We start from the raw sequence: 14,027 nt of genomic DNA on the forward strand, positions 1-14,027 counted from the left end.
TGGTAAATGAATGATTTGGAAAGATTAGTGACTCTTATGGGATCAAGATCAATATTAAGCTTTAAAAAAAACCATGAAAATCAATAATATCCAACAAGAAATGCCATCCAATGATTAAAAGCATTACAAGATACTAAGTTAGCAAAAAAGAAAAGAAAAACAAGAAAGTGTTGTGAAAATAAAAGCAGTTATCCAGAAAAATGAAATTAAAAGGCTAAATACCATGGCCTCAGCTATTACAGATTTAAACACATAATTTAGATGTTAATTATTTGTATATTGGAATGAGCATTCTGTTAACCTAGACTCATATGTTTAAAACTCTGTGATTCATTTTTGCAATATTCCTTTCATCTTACTGCTGTTGTGACTGCTGTAAAGAATTATGCCTGTGTTCTCTAGAACTACTTATTGCACAGAAAAAAAAATTGAAACATACTAACAAATTCACTCAATTACAAGAAATGTCTCTATAATTGTATTTGCTAAGAACTTTCCAAAGGTATTCCCCAACAGTTATAATTTCTCTTCGCTTAGGGTAAAGGTCCCTAACAATCAAACATATCCTTTTATTCATTATCTTATTTATTTCTTATGCAAATTCTTTGTAGTATTTCAGCTAAATCTTTTCAGTCAAAACTTAAACCCAACTCCAATCACTTCAAATTGAGTTGTCATTTCAGGGTTCCCTAATGGCTTCGGTCTTTTTTTTTTCCTCCAGAAAGACCCAGTGAACTCTCTGGAAAATTTAGAGGAAAAAAAATTTCCTGGAGAGGTCTCTATACCAAGTCCTAAACCCAAGCTCCATGCAAGAGATCTCAAAAAAGAACTAATCACGTAAGTGGTATCCAGTGCTGTACCCTGTAAGATCCTGGAGTCGAGAGACTCTAGTTCATCATTTTTGGTAATAATATCTGGCTTGTCCATTTGACTTTAGGACTCCTAGGGCAGTTTCAACTAGTCGGTAGTTAAATGTTCAACCTATGCATTGAAATAAATATGCTACAAAAATGTACACGATGTGGTCCTATGCTAAGAGAACTGAAAATCTGTTGATCAAAAAATGAAATAATCTATGGGCTGGGGTTGTGTCTCAGTGGTAGAGTGCTTGCCTAGCACATGAGAGGCCCTGGGTTTGATCCTCAGCACCACATAAAAATAAATAAATAAAGATGATATTGTGTCCAACTAAAAAATAAATGTCTAAAAAAATGAAATAATCTAGAACAAGTAGAAATGCAGATATTTCGGTTTGAAGTTCCCAACTTGAGGTCCATTGACTCCAGAATGTCTAAGGCTTGGCTTAGGAAATGTGCTAAGCTTGTAACATTTGAATCAAATGTGACTTGGGTAAAGGAGTGAATGATTTTCCTTGCATACTCTGAGGAGTGTTTTGACTTTAAAAAAAAAAAAAAAAAGGATTTCAAGATCAATTACCCTGATTTGATCATTATACAATGTAATACATGTATCCAAGCACACATCATACCCCCTAAATATGTACCATTTTCAAGTATCAATTAAAAATAAACATAAAAGAAATACAGACAGAAGTACCAAAAGCAGTACTAGTAAATGAATGAAACGCAGGAAACTATTTTTCATATATAAATGATTAAATACTAATCAACTATGCTCATACATAAATACATTTATAGCTGCCAGTTAATGAGAGTTTCCAGAGAACAGTAACTTTTCCACTTAGGCACCAAGTGCTTATAATCCCTGCTCTGTATCTCTCTGCATAAAATACTTAAATTTGTCCATTAAAAGTAAATTTAAAAACTTCTGACCCAGGAGACTCTCCACCTGGGCGCTCTCTCTTTTTTCTTTTACAGCTGAACTCAAGAAAGTTGTCAATAGTGTGTGACTCAGTTTCCCTCTTGAATCTTTTCCAGACAGGCTTTTATTTCATTGTTCCTGTAAAGCCACCATAAGGTCACCATTCTTGTTACATTCTGCAGGAAGCCCCTCCCATTTGGATGTCCTGATTCTCCTGTTCGACCATCTCTAACTGTGACTTCCTGATTCACATCCTGCAGCAGGGAGCTCTGTCTTCTCCCTTCCCCTCCCACTTCCCTCCAGCACACCAAGACAGCACCTGCCCCAGGTCCTTGCAGTTGCTGTTCTTTTTCCCAGAACTCTGTCCCCAGGGCTTCTGTAGTTCTCAACCTCTGCTCCCTCAGAGATCTTTTTGCTACAGCAGTTCCTTACCTTCCAGTCTTGACATGTCTGCCCAGTTTTCTAGATCTTTTTTTTATCAGAAGCATTTCTCACCATCTGACATATGCATTTCCTTTCACCTCTACTCTCTAGTGTCTGTCTCCTCGCCAAGAATAAGGCCCAGAGGGCACAGGTGCTATTCCTCAAGTTTTTGTTCCCTGCTTGGAATCATAACTGTGCATAATATATACTTTGCTGCCTCTTATTCCCCAGCTACATGCACAGTGACCTGGGAACACATCTCAAATGTTGGTGCCAAGTACAGAGACTTTGTACTTACTAGGCATCCGATGGGATTATTCCCAGTCCAGCATCAGTTTGCTGTGTCAACATGTGAATGGCTTTTACATAAGTTCAGAATGTGCATTATTTAAGGATTTCACAGGCTCAAATATTATGTTCTTGTATGAGTTCAATATTCTGACACTTGGGGGTAGACACATAATGGATGGTATCAAACATATAGTAACTTAGATTCCATCAAACACTGTTTCTTTCCAAGAGACCACTTGGGTGAGCCGTCCGCTTATTCCCACATGGACCTACCTATCTGAGCTTGCTTATCTTTGGATGGATTTTCTTTCTACACAGTATTTTTTAATATCTTCAAAAAGGACAAATTTTTATTTTTTGAGGATGGATTGTTGGAAATTGCTGGAAGTCATTGCAAACTTAATGTCATGCAAAATATTTTTTGTAATCTGCACTACTCAAGACACAAATATATAAACAAAGCTAAATAAAAAACAGGAAACATCCCAAAGATTTTGAACAAGTTTTGAATGAACTTTTTGGCATATTCATGAATTCCTAGGAAATTAACTCTCTCAGAGACCATACAGGACACATATTTCACAGGCAGGAAGAGTGTTTTGAAGGATGTCATATATATATGACATTTTATATATATATATATATATATATATATATATATATATATATATATATATTAGTATTAGTATGTTTTATGAAAATCTTGCTACTTACAGTGTCACCCTACCTTATTATGTTTAACTTTGTTTCTAACATTAAATTAATTATACTTTAGAATTTTTTATTATATCAACTATTTTTGAATTTGTGTAGAGCTTGAATGATACTCACTAAGGGAATTAACTAGTTATCTGCCTTTAATTTTGATATTTTCATGTGCAAACCTTCCCAGAATATATCATCCAGTGGTTATTGGCATATGTTATCATGTAAGATTTTTCACCATAGATTTGGAATTAAATCTAGCTATCAAAATCCTAAACAGAAACATTTTCCACTATAATGTTGCCACTTATAATTTCTTTATTTTTTGACATTTATATACCACCAAACATTTTCTACAAAAATTATCAGTTAATTAAATGCATATCTTATTACTTTGTTTCATAGGTAATGTACATGTAATTAGTCTAAAAATAATTGTGACTTCTTTCCCTTTTTTTTTTACTACTTTTTTTAGTTGTAGTTGGACACAACACCTTTATTTTATTTACTTATTTTTATGTGGTGCTGAGGATGAAACCCAGTGCTTTGTGCTAGGTGAGCACTCTACCTCTGAGCCACAACCCCAACCCCTACCTCTTTGCCTTTTGGGCAATGTTAATGTAATTGAAAAAAATAAAATTAAAAATAAAATAAATGCAATGCTGCTGTAGAACACTAGGTGGCGATGAATTCTGAAGTGGAGAGTAAACAAATGAAACAGATCTACCTTCTCAGGATTCCAGATGGATAATGCTCAGAAAAGAGTTGTGGATGAGATGAAGAGCACTAGCAAATAATAATAATAATAATAATAATCAATAATAATAATATTCCTGTTAATTTATCTTTTACTTTTTTACATGTGTTTATTTTAACTTTCTTATATCCTATCCAGGAAAAGGGGAGAGTTAGTTTACTCAGCTTGAATCAAGCTCTGAAAGCCAGACATCCCTTTGAGAGTTCTACTGATTGTAGAGTCTTTAGATTACCTGAAAATTATTGGAAAGTACCACTTGGTGGGGGGGGGGGAATACTTAGAAAATAATAATTCAGAAAATATTGGAATGTTAAAATCAATCTGTCCCAAAATGTGCCTTCAAAGATTAAATTCTTGGGGCTGGGGTTGTGACTCAGTGGTAGAGCGCTCATCTAGCACTTGCGAGGCCCTGGGTTTGATCCTCAGCACCACATAAAAATAAAATAAACAAAATAAAGGTTTTTTTTTTAAAAAAAAAAAAAAAAGAAACTAAAATGGAAAAATAAAACTTAAAAAAAGGTTAAATTCTTATTCAGAATGTATAGGTAAGACTTCACTCTGGGCAGGATGTCAGAGAAAATAAGATGTACAAATGATGTAATTTATTTTTTTCTTCTGATTCTTAACACTGCCACAAATAGTGCTAAGCAGATGGGGTCAATCTGCTTCCTCTGAACAAGTGACTCTTCAACAGCATCAGAGGAAATTAAATGACTGAAAAACCAAGGAACCTACTAATCGTGGAAGGAAAACTTCTAAAGATAACTAACTTCTTGCACTATTTTTTTAAACACACACAAAAATCCCAAGACACGATCTGAGTTAGTGAAGTATAGGGGCTTCCATTACAGTGGAGCACCTTTGGCAGATGTCCCGAGAGTATATTCTTGGGCTAGTCATGAATTAGGGATCGTCTTTATTGAGTTACAGCTTTGGGTGAAATTGCTCACAAGCTTTGCCAACTAAACTGTTCCTGTACTGTCAGCAACTTCCCCATCTAAAATATCCACTTATTTTCCAGTGAAAGGTTTTCTTCTTTTGCTGTCAGTGTTTATGAAGTTATTAGGTTGCCTAGTTTTAAAAACTTACAAAAATTCCTTTCTGGAATCTATCATATAATTGGTGCCAGTATTCTTAAAATCTGTAGTCATAATAAAGCATGGATTTATAATGTTCATTTTTATAGAATTTATATTTTCAAAGAAATAGAACACTAATTGTTGCTGACTTACTAAATCACCAAGATATACATGTTAGTGTCATGTTCTTACATCATTTGAATCAGAGAATTGAATATGATGTTGGACACTGATAACTAAAAAAGTAATTCAGCATGCTCTGTTTTTAGTGTACTGGTTCTTATATAAAAGCCAATATAAATCCTTATTTCACTATTTTCTGCTTGTGCCCTATACAATGTTAACTTATCTTGAAGGGAAAAGCTGCTTGGTAATCTATCAGGTAGAGTAAATGACTCTGTGAAATGCACTTGACTCCAATGATGTGTTTTTCTGTTGACCCAGCTGTCCAACACCAGGATGTGATGGAAGTGGCCATGTCACAGGAAACTATGCGTCTCATCGCAGGTACCCAACAACCTCCTGCACAGTCAGGCTTTCCTCATCTTACTCTGTTGCAATTACTTATCCTCATCTGTTCTAGCAAGATATCATTTGGATCAGGAAGTGGAGACTGAGTTAGTTAGGTTTGGGTTTATTTTTGTTTTTCAGAAATAAAATTATGACATATAGGAATCATGATTCTCGGCAAAAAAAAAAAAAAAAAATCTAGTGTAAGTGACAGAACCAGAGTTAGGGCTCATGTCCAGCTTTGGTCCTGTCTAAATCTAAGTGAAGGCAACAGAATGGCTGGAGTGGATCTGCCGAAGCAGTACCTTTGATTCTGGGCAGATAATAACTCAGGACTGTGGAGAGATTAACAGTGCAAAAAGCTTTGTTGGAACTTTCTGTTTACCTTCTTACTGACATGATTTGCTTTCTTTTTGAGCACTAGTTTAAAACTTTCAGACATCATGACTTGGTGCTGCAATAAGAAAGAACTTTGTAATCATTGTACCATGGAATTCCAGAACTGGGGAGTCTCATTGGATTAAAGCCCTTCATTTGATAATAGCAAATCTGAGTTTATGAGAAATAATTGAAATGCCAACAAACCCAGACTGTAATAGCAAAGCCAGATTCAAAGTTTTGTTTGTTTGTTTTCCCAATCTTTAGTCACCAGTAATTTAACATATGTTACAAACCCAGGATGCTCTTTGAATCAGGTTTGTGTATATCAGTGTTGTGTATAAATATATATATATATTTTTTTCTTTCTCCTCTGCAGTGTTTCTGGATGTCCGTTAGCAGATAAGACTCTTAAGTCCCTCATGGCTGCCAACTCTCAGGAGCTTAAGTAAGTGTCAGGAGGCATGACCTCTTTGCCCATTGGCTCTCCTCATTCTCTGTCAATGTAACCAATAAGGAGTAAATTTTACCTAACTTAATGATAAAAAAAAAACACTTTTTCACCAAAAAAGTTGAAATAATATTAAAAAGTTACTATCATTTAATTTGCTTGCTTCGAGGGCATTTTATTTTATAATAGCTTTTAAAGGAATGATGTAACTATGCAACACAATACTTCTTTTTCTTTTCTTTTGTCTTTATTCTTTTTTTTTTTTCAGTACTGGGGATTGAACCCAGGAGTGCTCTACCACTGACTTACATCTCCAGTGTTTCTTATTTTTTATTTTGAGCAGAGGTTGGTCTTGAACTTGCAAACCTCCTGTCTCAGTCTCCTGAATTACTGGGATTACAGGTGTGCACCACCATGCCCAGAAAACTCTAGTTGTTAATTTCAGAATTTATTAAGTCAGACTTATGAAGGTGTGGCAAAGCATTTATATCATCTAATTTTAAGAAAATTACACATTTTACCTTTTGGTCATTTAAAATCATGCAACAGCCTTTCATTTTTGGTTGATAAACACATTTTTGGCTGATTTCTACGTCATCTTTAAGATCTCAAAGTCACTTGTGTATTTATATTTACTTATTGATTTTATTCTTTCTATTTTTATCTTCTTTATTCAAAATTTATCATTTGTCTATTTTCATATTGTTTTATTACATATGTAATAATAAAAAGTGTAGTTCATCTTATGTCCTTGATAATGAACCTGTATAAAAATTTGAAGTTTTATTAACAGAAATAGTAAAGAAAACTATGAAGTATACAACAATTCTCATTTTCAAAGTGTTAAGAACAATTTGTTGTGCCAGGACAGATTCTAGAAATCATTTTATTGACTTCGTTTTTCTAGACTAAACTAGAAGAATGTTCAGCAGAGATTCATAACAGATTGAAAAGTAAGATGCACTAGAATATTTTAATCACTTCTACATTTTCCACATCTTAATTATTGCTATCAGTTCTCTTAAGTATTTTCTCTAAACAGTATTTCAAAAACACATTGGTAATACATTGAAAGCATGTAGATTGAGAGATTCCATGGCACTGTGCAGTATTTTCATTTTTTATGCAGGCATCTAATAAATACTATGAATGGTTTTTCCATATAATATATTTCATTGACCTCTTGTTTAGATATTCAAGGAAAAGCTCCCCAAAAAGATTATTTGGCACTGGTATTTTCATAATTGCTCTATGCTAATAAAGCAATATTTCACAAAAATGTTAATAGAAAAAGTTAAGCATGCAAACCTTTTTTACAATAGAGAGTACATATTATCGCTTTGAGTGGTTAATTAAAGACTTGTGCAGGTGTTTCCCGTTAGCTGGAAGAGATGTGTGGTAATATTTTAAAATTTTATTGCAAAATAAAAAAGTATTTATTCCCTATTTAGAAATTAATATGTTTCATGAAAGTTCATTGGGAAACAATTTAAGAAAGGAAATAGTATTCACAGGTTTCTTTGGATTATCACTTTTTCTCAAATGGAACTCTTGCTTGGGTGGAGATCTGAACCATAGGGACCAAAAATGTGAAATAATACATAAAGATAATCTGTATAAAAACTTTCAGAAAAGCAAATATTTTGTGATGGTCTGTTTTCATTTCTATTGGGGATTTTTTTAAAGCAACATAAAGATGAAAATCTGTATTTATTCTAGTGTATTTTGAAACTGATTTCTAATCAGCGTTTCAAGTAGAAATAGATTCCCTTTCCTCTTTCACCCTTCTCCTTCCTCAGTGGTTGATTGCTGATAATAGATAATAGTGAACTTGGGTGAGGCAAGACGGAGCAGCAGGTGCAGGTTATGTACGTTCTCTGGTTATAATATTAATGCTCCAAGTCTCTGGAGTTCACATATACCACTGTTGTTCATGTGGAATTAGTGGGTTATCATGGCAGGACAGGATGTCAGAGAAAATAAATTATTCATAAAACCAATCTGGAAAATTGTTCTTCTTACATGAAATATGAGAACTTTGCATGGTGTAGACAGAAGCCCAGCAGTAAGTTATGGGCTCACATTCAAGTTCTTCTCAATATAAGATTTAAAAAAAGAAAACCAAATGTACAATAACTAACAGCTAATGCCATTGTCTGCCCTGCATCATTCACTAGTTACGTCTTAACTTTTTCTTTATAAATGAATCCTTAGCCAAAAGCTATTTAAGCAAAAAGAATCCCACCAAAAGCAGCTCTTTATATTCAATTCTATTGAATGTGTCACAATCCTCCTCCCACCCCTAACCTGGGGACCATGCTCTACTCCTGTGTTTCCAGGTGTCCAACTCCAGGCTGTGATGGGTCCGGGCATGTGACTGGAAACTATGCTTCCCACAGAAGGTAGGACTGATTCCTTTCTGAGAGGGGGGCACAGGTGTCCACAGTAGTACTGAGAACCACTTATTTGTGTGTTGTTCTTTGTTGGTTGTGTATTGTAGCTTGTCCGGCTGTCCTCGTGCAAGAAAAGGGGGCGTCAAAATGACTCCTACCAAGGAAGAAAAAGAAGACCCTGAACTTAAGTAAGTGCAATGGTGGCAGCATTGGGGTCAGCTGTGTCTTATTGGCCAATTGGAGGAGCCTTGGTTGGGATGCAGTTGAGCATCAACTGAATCCTGGGGAAGTCACACACTGCTGAGCACCAGGACTACTGAAGCAAGAGTCAGATTGTTTGGAGGTTTAAGAACATTTTCCCATTCAGAACTAAATTTCCATATTTCTTTGACAATGCAAAAGAAAAGATGGGAGATTTGTACTTTTCCCAGTTGTTCTAAAGGAAAGCTGCATTGTGGAAGTTCTCTAGAATGACAAATCCAGCCATATTTTCTCCTGAGATTTCTGTTTTGTGTAAGGCTAAATTATATCTAAGTTGAATTTTCTCCTCTAAGAAATATGCTAGCAGGTCTTGGGCAATACAGTGTAGTTATAGACATTTAAACTGCTTTCTCTACAAGAGTTCTAAATACTATATTTAAACATTTGCAAATCAAAATTCCAGTGTCAGGAGCAATGTGCTATGTATCATTATCAAAGCAGTAAACACTTTATACCCTTGATCTTTGTTCAGAAGCCATATAACTTAGTGCTTATGTGGTTAGCTCTAGCACTAAAAAGTACAGCCTTGAATTTGGCTCCATTTCTTCTAAAATAGGTGAAGAGTCAGCTAAGTTCTATAAGCCTCATTTTCCCCACCGACAAAATGGGATAATAACACTCTCTATCCTGTGGGTTTGCAGTGAATATTAAAAGAGATAATGCATGGAAATTGCTTAGAACAGAGCCTGTGGACTATTACTACTAATATGATGCTGTTTGCTACTGGTGGTGGCCTTTTTTAAAGGTCTGTAATTTCATGAATTTCCTCCAGGATGGTATGGAACTGTTTCTGCCTTTTCCCCAGCTGGTAATGTCTCTCTTGTGTCTCTCTAGATGTCCTGTAATAGGGTGTGACGGCCAAGGTCACATATCAGGTAAATACACATCACACCGCACAGCTTCTGGCTGTCCCCTGGCTGCCAAGAGACAGAAGGAGAATCCTCTCAACGGGGCCCCTCTCTCCTGGAAACTGAACAAGCAAGAGCTGCCCCATTGTCCCCTGCCAGGTTGCAATGGGCTGGGCCATGTAAATAATGTTTTTGTCACCCACAGAAGGTAACATTTGTTTCCTGCCTTTTTGTTTTGTTGTTACTGTGATTGGTTGTCATCTGAGTTGCTGGGGGTGGGGGTGGCAGCTTCCCTTCTAAATGTCATTAATTACAGCACTTAATTAATTACATCATAACATTATCATGCTAAATAGATATTTGACTAGTCTGAAGAATAAAAAATGTTATTTTCTATATTTCTGAAAATTCACTATAGTTTTCGAGTGCCCTAGAAACTGTGCACTTGTGTGGTTTTTTTTTTTTTTTGTATTCTAAAATATCACATATGCTGCTATTTTAAAATTGTGCAGTCTTTTAATGGTTCACTTCAGTTCCAAGTGGTGATATCTACTCTATTATATTATATAATTGTAAACTTTCACTTTACATATTCACACCATTCCCTCCCTCTCATGCATTGGCTCAATTTCAGGCCAAAATTGTAGTTATTTTGCTGCTAGGAAGATGTGACTCATCTACAGCAGCCAGAAAGAAAATGGCTTAGCAACTGCTAAGTGTACAACAGGATGAAGGGAGATTTAGAAAACCCTTTTATAGTTTCACAATGACTTAATTCCTTTATCACCAAGTGTCGTTTATTTCGACTGAGCCCTTTGTTGGACAAGAACTATCTTAGTCCAGCTTTTGGTTTGCTTTCTACTTAGAGAAAAAAAGCTAGAAGATTTATGATCTATTTCTCCAATCAATGAGTAATGAGTTCCCTTTCTAGTCTTGTGGACCACTGTGCACAATGCTGACTTCAAAACCAGTGAAGGTTCAGGAAATCTTTGATGCTTTGTTTATAAGCAGTGTACAAATTGAGCAAAGTTGGAGCATCTTGACCCTGCTCAGTTTTGGGATGTAGATCAAAGGCATCAGAAAATGAAGCCTTCCAGAAAGTACTTATTTCAAGGTTGTCATTGAAACTTGCTTACTGAGAAAACTTGAATTTCTGTGGGTTTTTTGTTTCTTGTTTTGTTGATATCTTTCAATTGCAGACTAAAATCTTCCATAGCTCACCTTGTTTTATTCTGAGTTTGGATCATTGTTGTGTAGTCAGGAACAACTGTTACAAATCAAGTGTGCCAGTAATTGTGTTACCTTCCATTTTGCTTTAAGAAGGTAGATGAAGATAAAGCTTATGTTGCCTTAATATGCCTTCATAGAATTTCAAATTAGGCCAAAGCTATATAAGCCCTTTTTTTTCCCCTTTCTTTCCAATATGGAGTTCCAAACCCTGAAAGTTATACGACAGACCTGCCAAACTCCATCTTCAAAAGATAAAGGACTTATAAAGTATTTTTTCTGCCCAATTCTTTAAAATATTTTCACTATCTCAGAAGACACAGAATAAATATCAAGTGGCATTTTTTAAACCTAAGCTTTGGGGCTGGGGATGTGGCTCAAGCGGTAGCGGGCCCGCCTGGCATGCGTGCGGCCCGGGTTCGATCCTCAGCACCACGTACAAACGAAGATGTTGTGTCCGCTGATAACTGAAAAATAAATATTGAAATTCTCTCTCTCTCCTCTCCCTCTCTCACTCTCTCTTTAAAAAAAAAAATAAAAATAAAACCTGATAAAAATAAATAAATAAATAAATAAACCTAAGCTTCACTTCCATAACCATATGCTTTGGTTCTAAGTCATGTAATTATGGATGGACACTTCACTAACATTTTTACAACACTGTATCCCACCCTGGAAATTTACTACAAGTTATCTAAACAAAACTGATCCTTTAGGGGAGAATGTCAGAGGACCTCATGTTACTACCCGTTATGTTACAAACAGACGTACTACAAGCACCTCTAAATATGCAGTCTACCAACTAAATAGTCATCCCTTTTATGATCATTTTCTCAGAACACAACATGTAACAATAAAACAAGACAAACTTGCATAACTCTCCAGAAAAAGAAATAATAAGAAAGCGTATATCAATCATGATTGACAGTGAGAAGCTTCCGGAATGGAAATTTGTGGTTCTGCATTCAGTTTGTGTCTCTCATTCTTATCCCTTGTCAAACAGTTTATCTTTTATCAAATTTGAACAAACCACATAATCCTCACTTTATATATAATGTTACCGGTACTATTTATTATTATATTTTCATATATCAATATTTTTCATATTTCATAGAATCTTTTTTTTAAGAGAGAGTGAGAGAGGAGAGAGAGAGAGAGAATTTTCAATATTTATTTTTTAGTTCTCGGCAGACACAACATCTTTGTTGGTATGTGGTGCTGAGGATCGAACCCCGGGCCGCACGCATGCCAGGCGAGCGCGCTACCGCTTGAGCCACATCCCCAGCCCCTCATAGAATCTTAATGTAGAATAATTTACTATTCTTTAAATATACAAGTGATTTGCATTTATGAAGGGCTTTGCCCCAGAAATATTTTCTTCTGCTTTTCATAGTGTTGCAAATTTTAGTTCAAAAATAATTGTTTCATAGATGAATTGTAACCACATTTCTATGGATGAAAAAATATTTTAAATGATTAGTTAGAATCATTTTTATTTTGATCTAAAAACTGTACAAAGACACAACAAAACTGGAAAAGAATTAATGGCTGCTTGGAACAATGAAATTATCTGATCAGAAACGATAGCAACAGGTTTTGTTCAATGTTGTCATTATCGTATTGGTGCAATTTAAATAAAACAGGTGACATTAAAGGAAAGGAGTGTCACCGAGGAGGGCGACTGTTCAATGGGAAGGGTCATACACACTGCCACAGAATAACAGACCACCCGGCCAGGACTGCATCTGAATGCACTTGCTGTGCCTCCCTTTATTCTCCTTTCAGGGTAGAGACTTTTAAAATGAAAAAATAATGTTGCAACAGTTAAAGGAAAAAAAATCAGAAACTTTCCCACAACCAGATTGAATCTGCGATAGGAAAGGGGAAAGTTATGTTTGACTTTTGTTCATTTGAGTCATTCTGTAAAGATCAGACTGTACTTCCTATAAAAACAAGAACTAGATTCTGCTTTAGTTTTCATGGAATTTTGATCAGTTAGAAACCATCATCATTCATAATCCATATGTACAATTTTCTGTTTATGGAAAATAAAGTAGCTACCACTACATCAGGGCACTCACGTGAGTGCAGCACAGAACAAAAGGAATTAAATCACTATTATGTAGCAACAATTACTATTTTTACTTTGATTTAAAGGGAAAAAAAAACAAAATATTTTCCAGGTCTGGGGGTAAATCTCCAGAGGTAGGGTGCTTGCCTGGTTTGCAGGAAGCCCTGAGACCCATCCCTGGCACTGCCAAAAAAAAGCCACTCTTGAATGCCTTTTGCCTTTGCTCTAATAGGTATTTATTGGTTACTTTGTACAAAGAGACTGTGAGCTGTGATATAATTAGTGGGCAGGCCAAAATATCAATAGTAAAAAAAATTAATGATTTAAGTAAATCAAACATCAATAGTAGGTATGAGTTAAAACTCTTTAATTTTTATAAGAAATAATATGTCTTTCACACATTAGTACAAATTCTGTTTTCTCAGCTTATCTGGATGTCCTCTCAATGCACAAGCTATCAAAAAGGGCAAGGTCTCTGAAGAACTAATGACCATCAAACTCAAAGCCACCGGGGGTAAGTCACCATCTCCACTGAGGTCTAAATGATAGCCCTCAAGAGGTTCAGCATGTTGGTATGTGCAATATGCAAAGTATAATTTTAAAATATGAAAAGAATGGTCAAATTTGGGTAAAACTAGAACTGAGCAACAATTACTTAGCTTCTCCCTTACTTCATTTACTTATTAATTTACCTTTTCCTGTGCTGGGCATGGAGTCTGGGGCCCCACACCTGCTGGGCAAGTGCTCTCTCATTGAGCCACACCCCGCCTCTTTTTTACTTTCTAAAAAAGATCTACAACAGAGAAAGTCAGGAAATGGTATCCAGTGGATGGACAGGCACACACAGAAGT

At 35.4% G+C, this 14,027-nt stretch overlaps 1 protein-coding gene across 4 annotated transcripts in view; it reads left to right on the forward strand.

Moving 5' to 3' along the window:
* The window catches only part of St18 (ST18 C2H2C-type zinc finger transcription factor), a 61,879-nt gene that overhangs the window by 35,731 nt on the left and 12,121 nt on the right, over positions 1–14,027 (forward strand). For all 4 annotated transcript variants that reach the window (XM_026394412.2, XM_026394414.2, XM_026394413.2 and 1 more), the window contains 7 exons: positions 722–837; positions 5,482–5,544; positions 6,305–6,373; positions 8,716–8,778; positions 8,877–8,957; positions 9,865–10,086; positions 13,602–13,690. In XM_026394412.2, coding sequence (XP_026250197.1) covers positions 722–837; positions 5,482–5,544; positions 6,305–6,373; positions 8,716–8,778; positions 8,877–8,957; positions 9,865–10,086; positions 13,602–13,690 — 703 coding nt within the window. The remainder of the gene's footprint in view (positions 1–721; positions 838–5,481; positions 5,545–6,304; positions 6,374–8,715; positions 8,779–8,876; positions 8,958–9,864; positions 10,087–13,601; positions 13,691–14,027) is intronic.

Source organism: Urocitellus parryii, chromosome 7, assembly GCF_045843805.1.
Source record: "Urocitellus parryii isolate mUroPar1 chromosome 7, mUroPar1.hap1, whole genome shotgun sequence".
In the NCBI taxonomy this organism is placed as follows: Eukaryota; Metazoa; Chordata; class Mammalia; order Rodentia; family Sciuridae; genus Urocitellus; species Urocitellus parryii.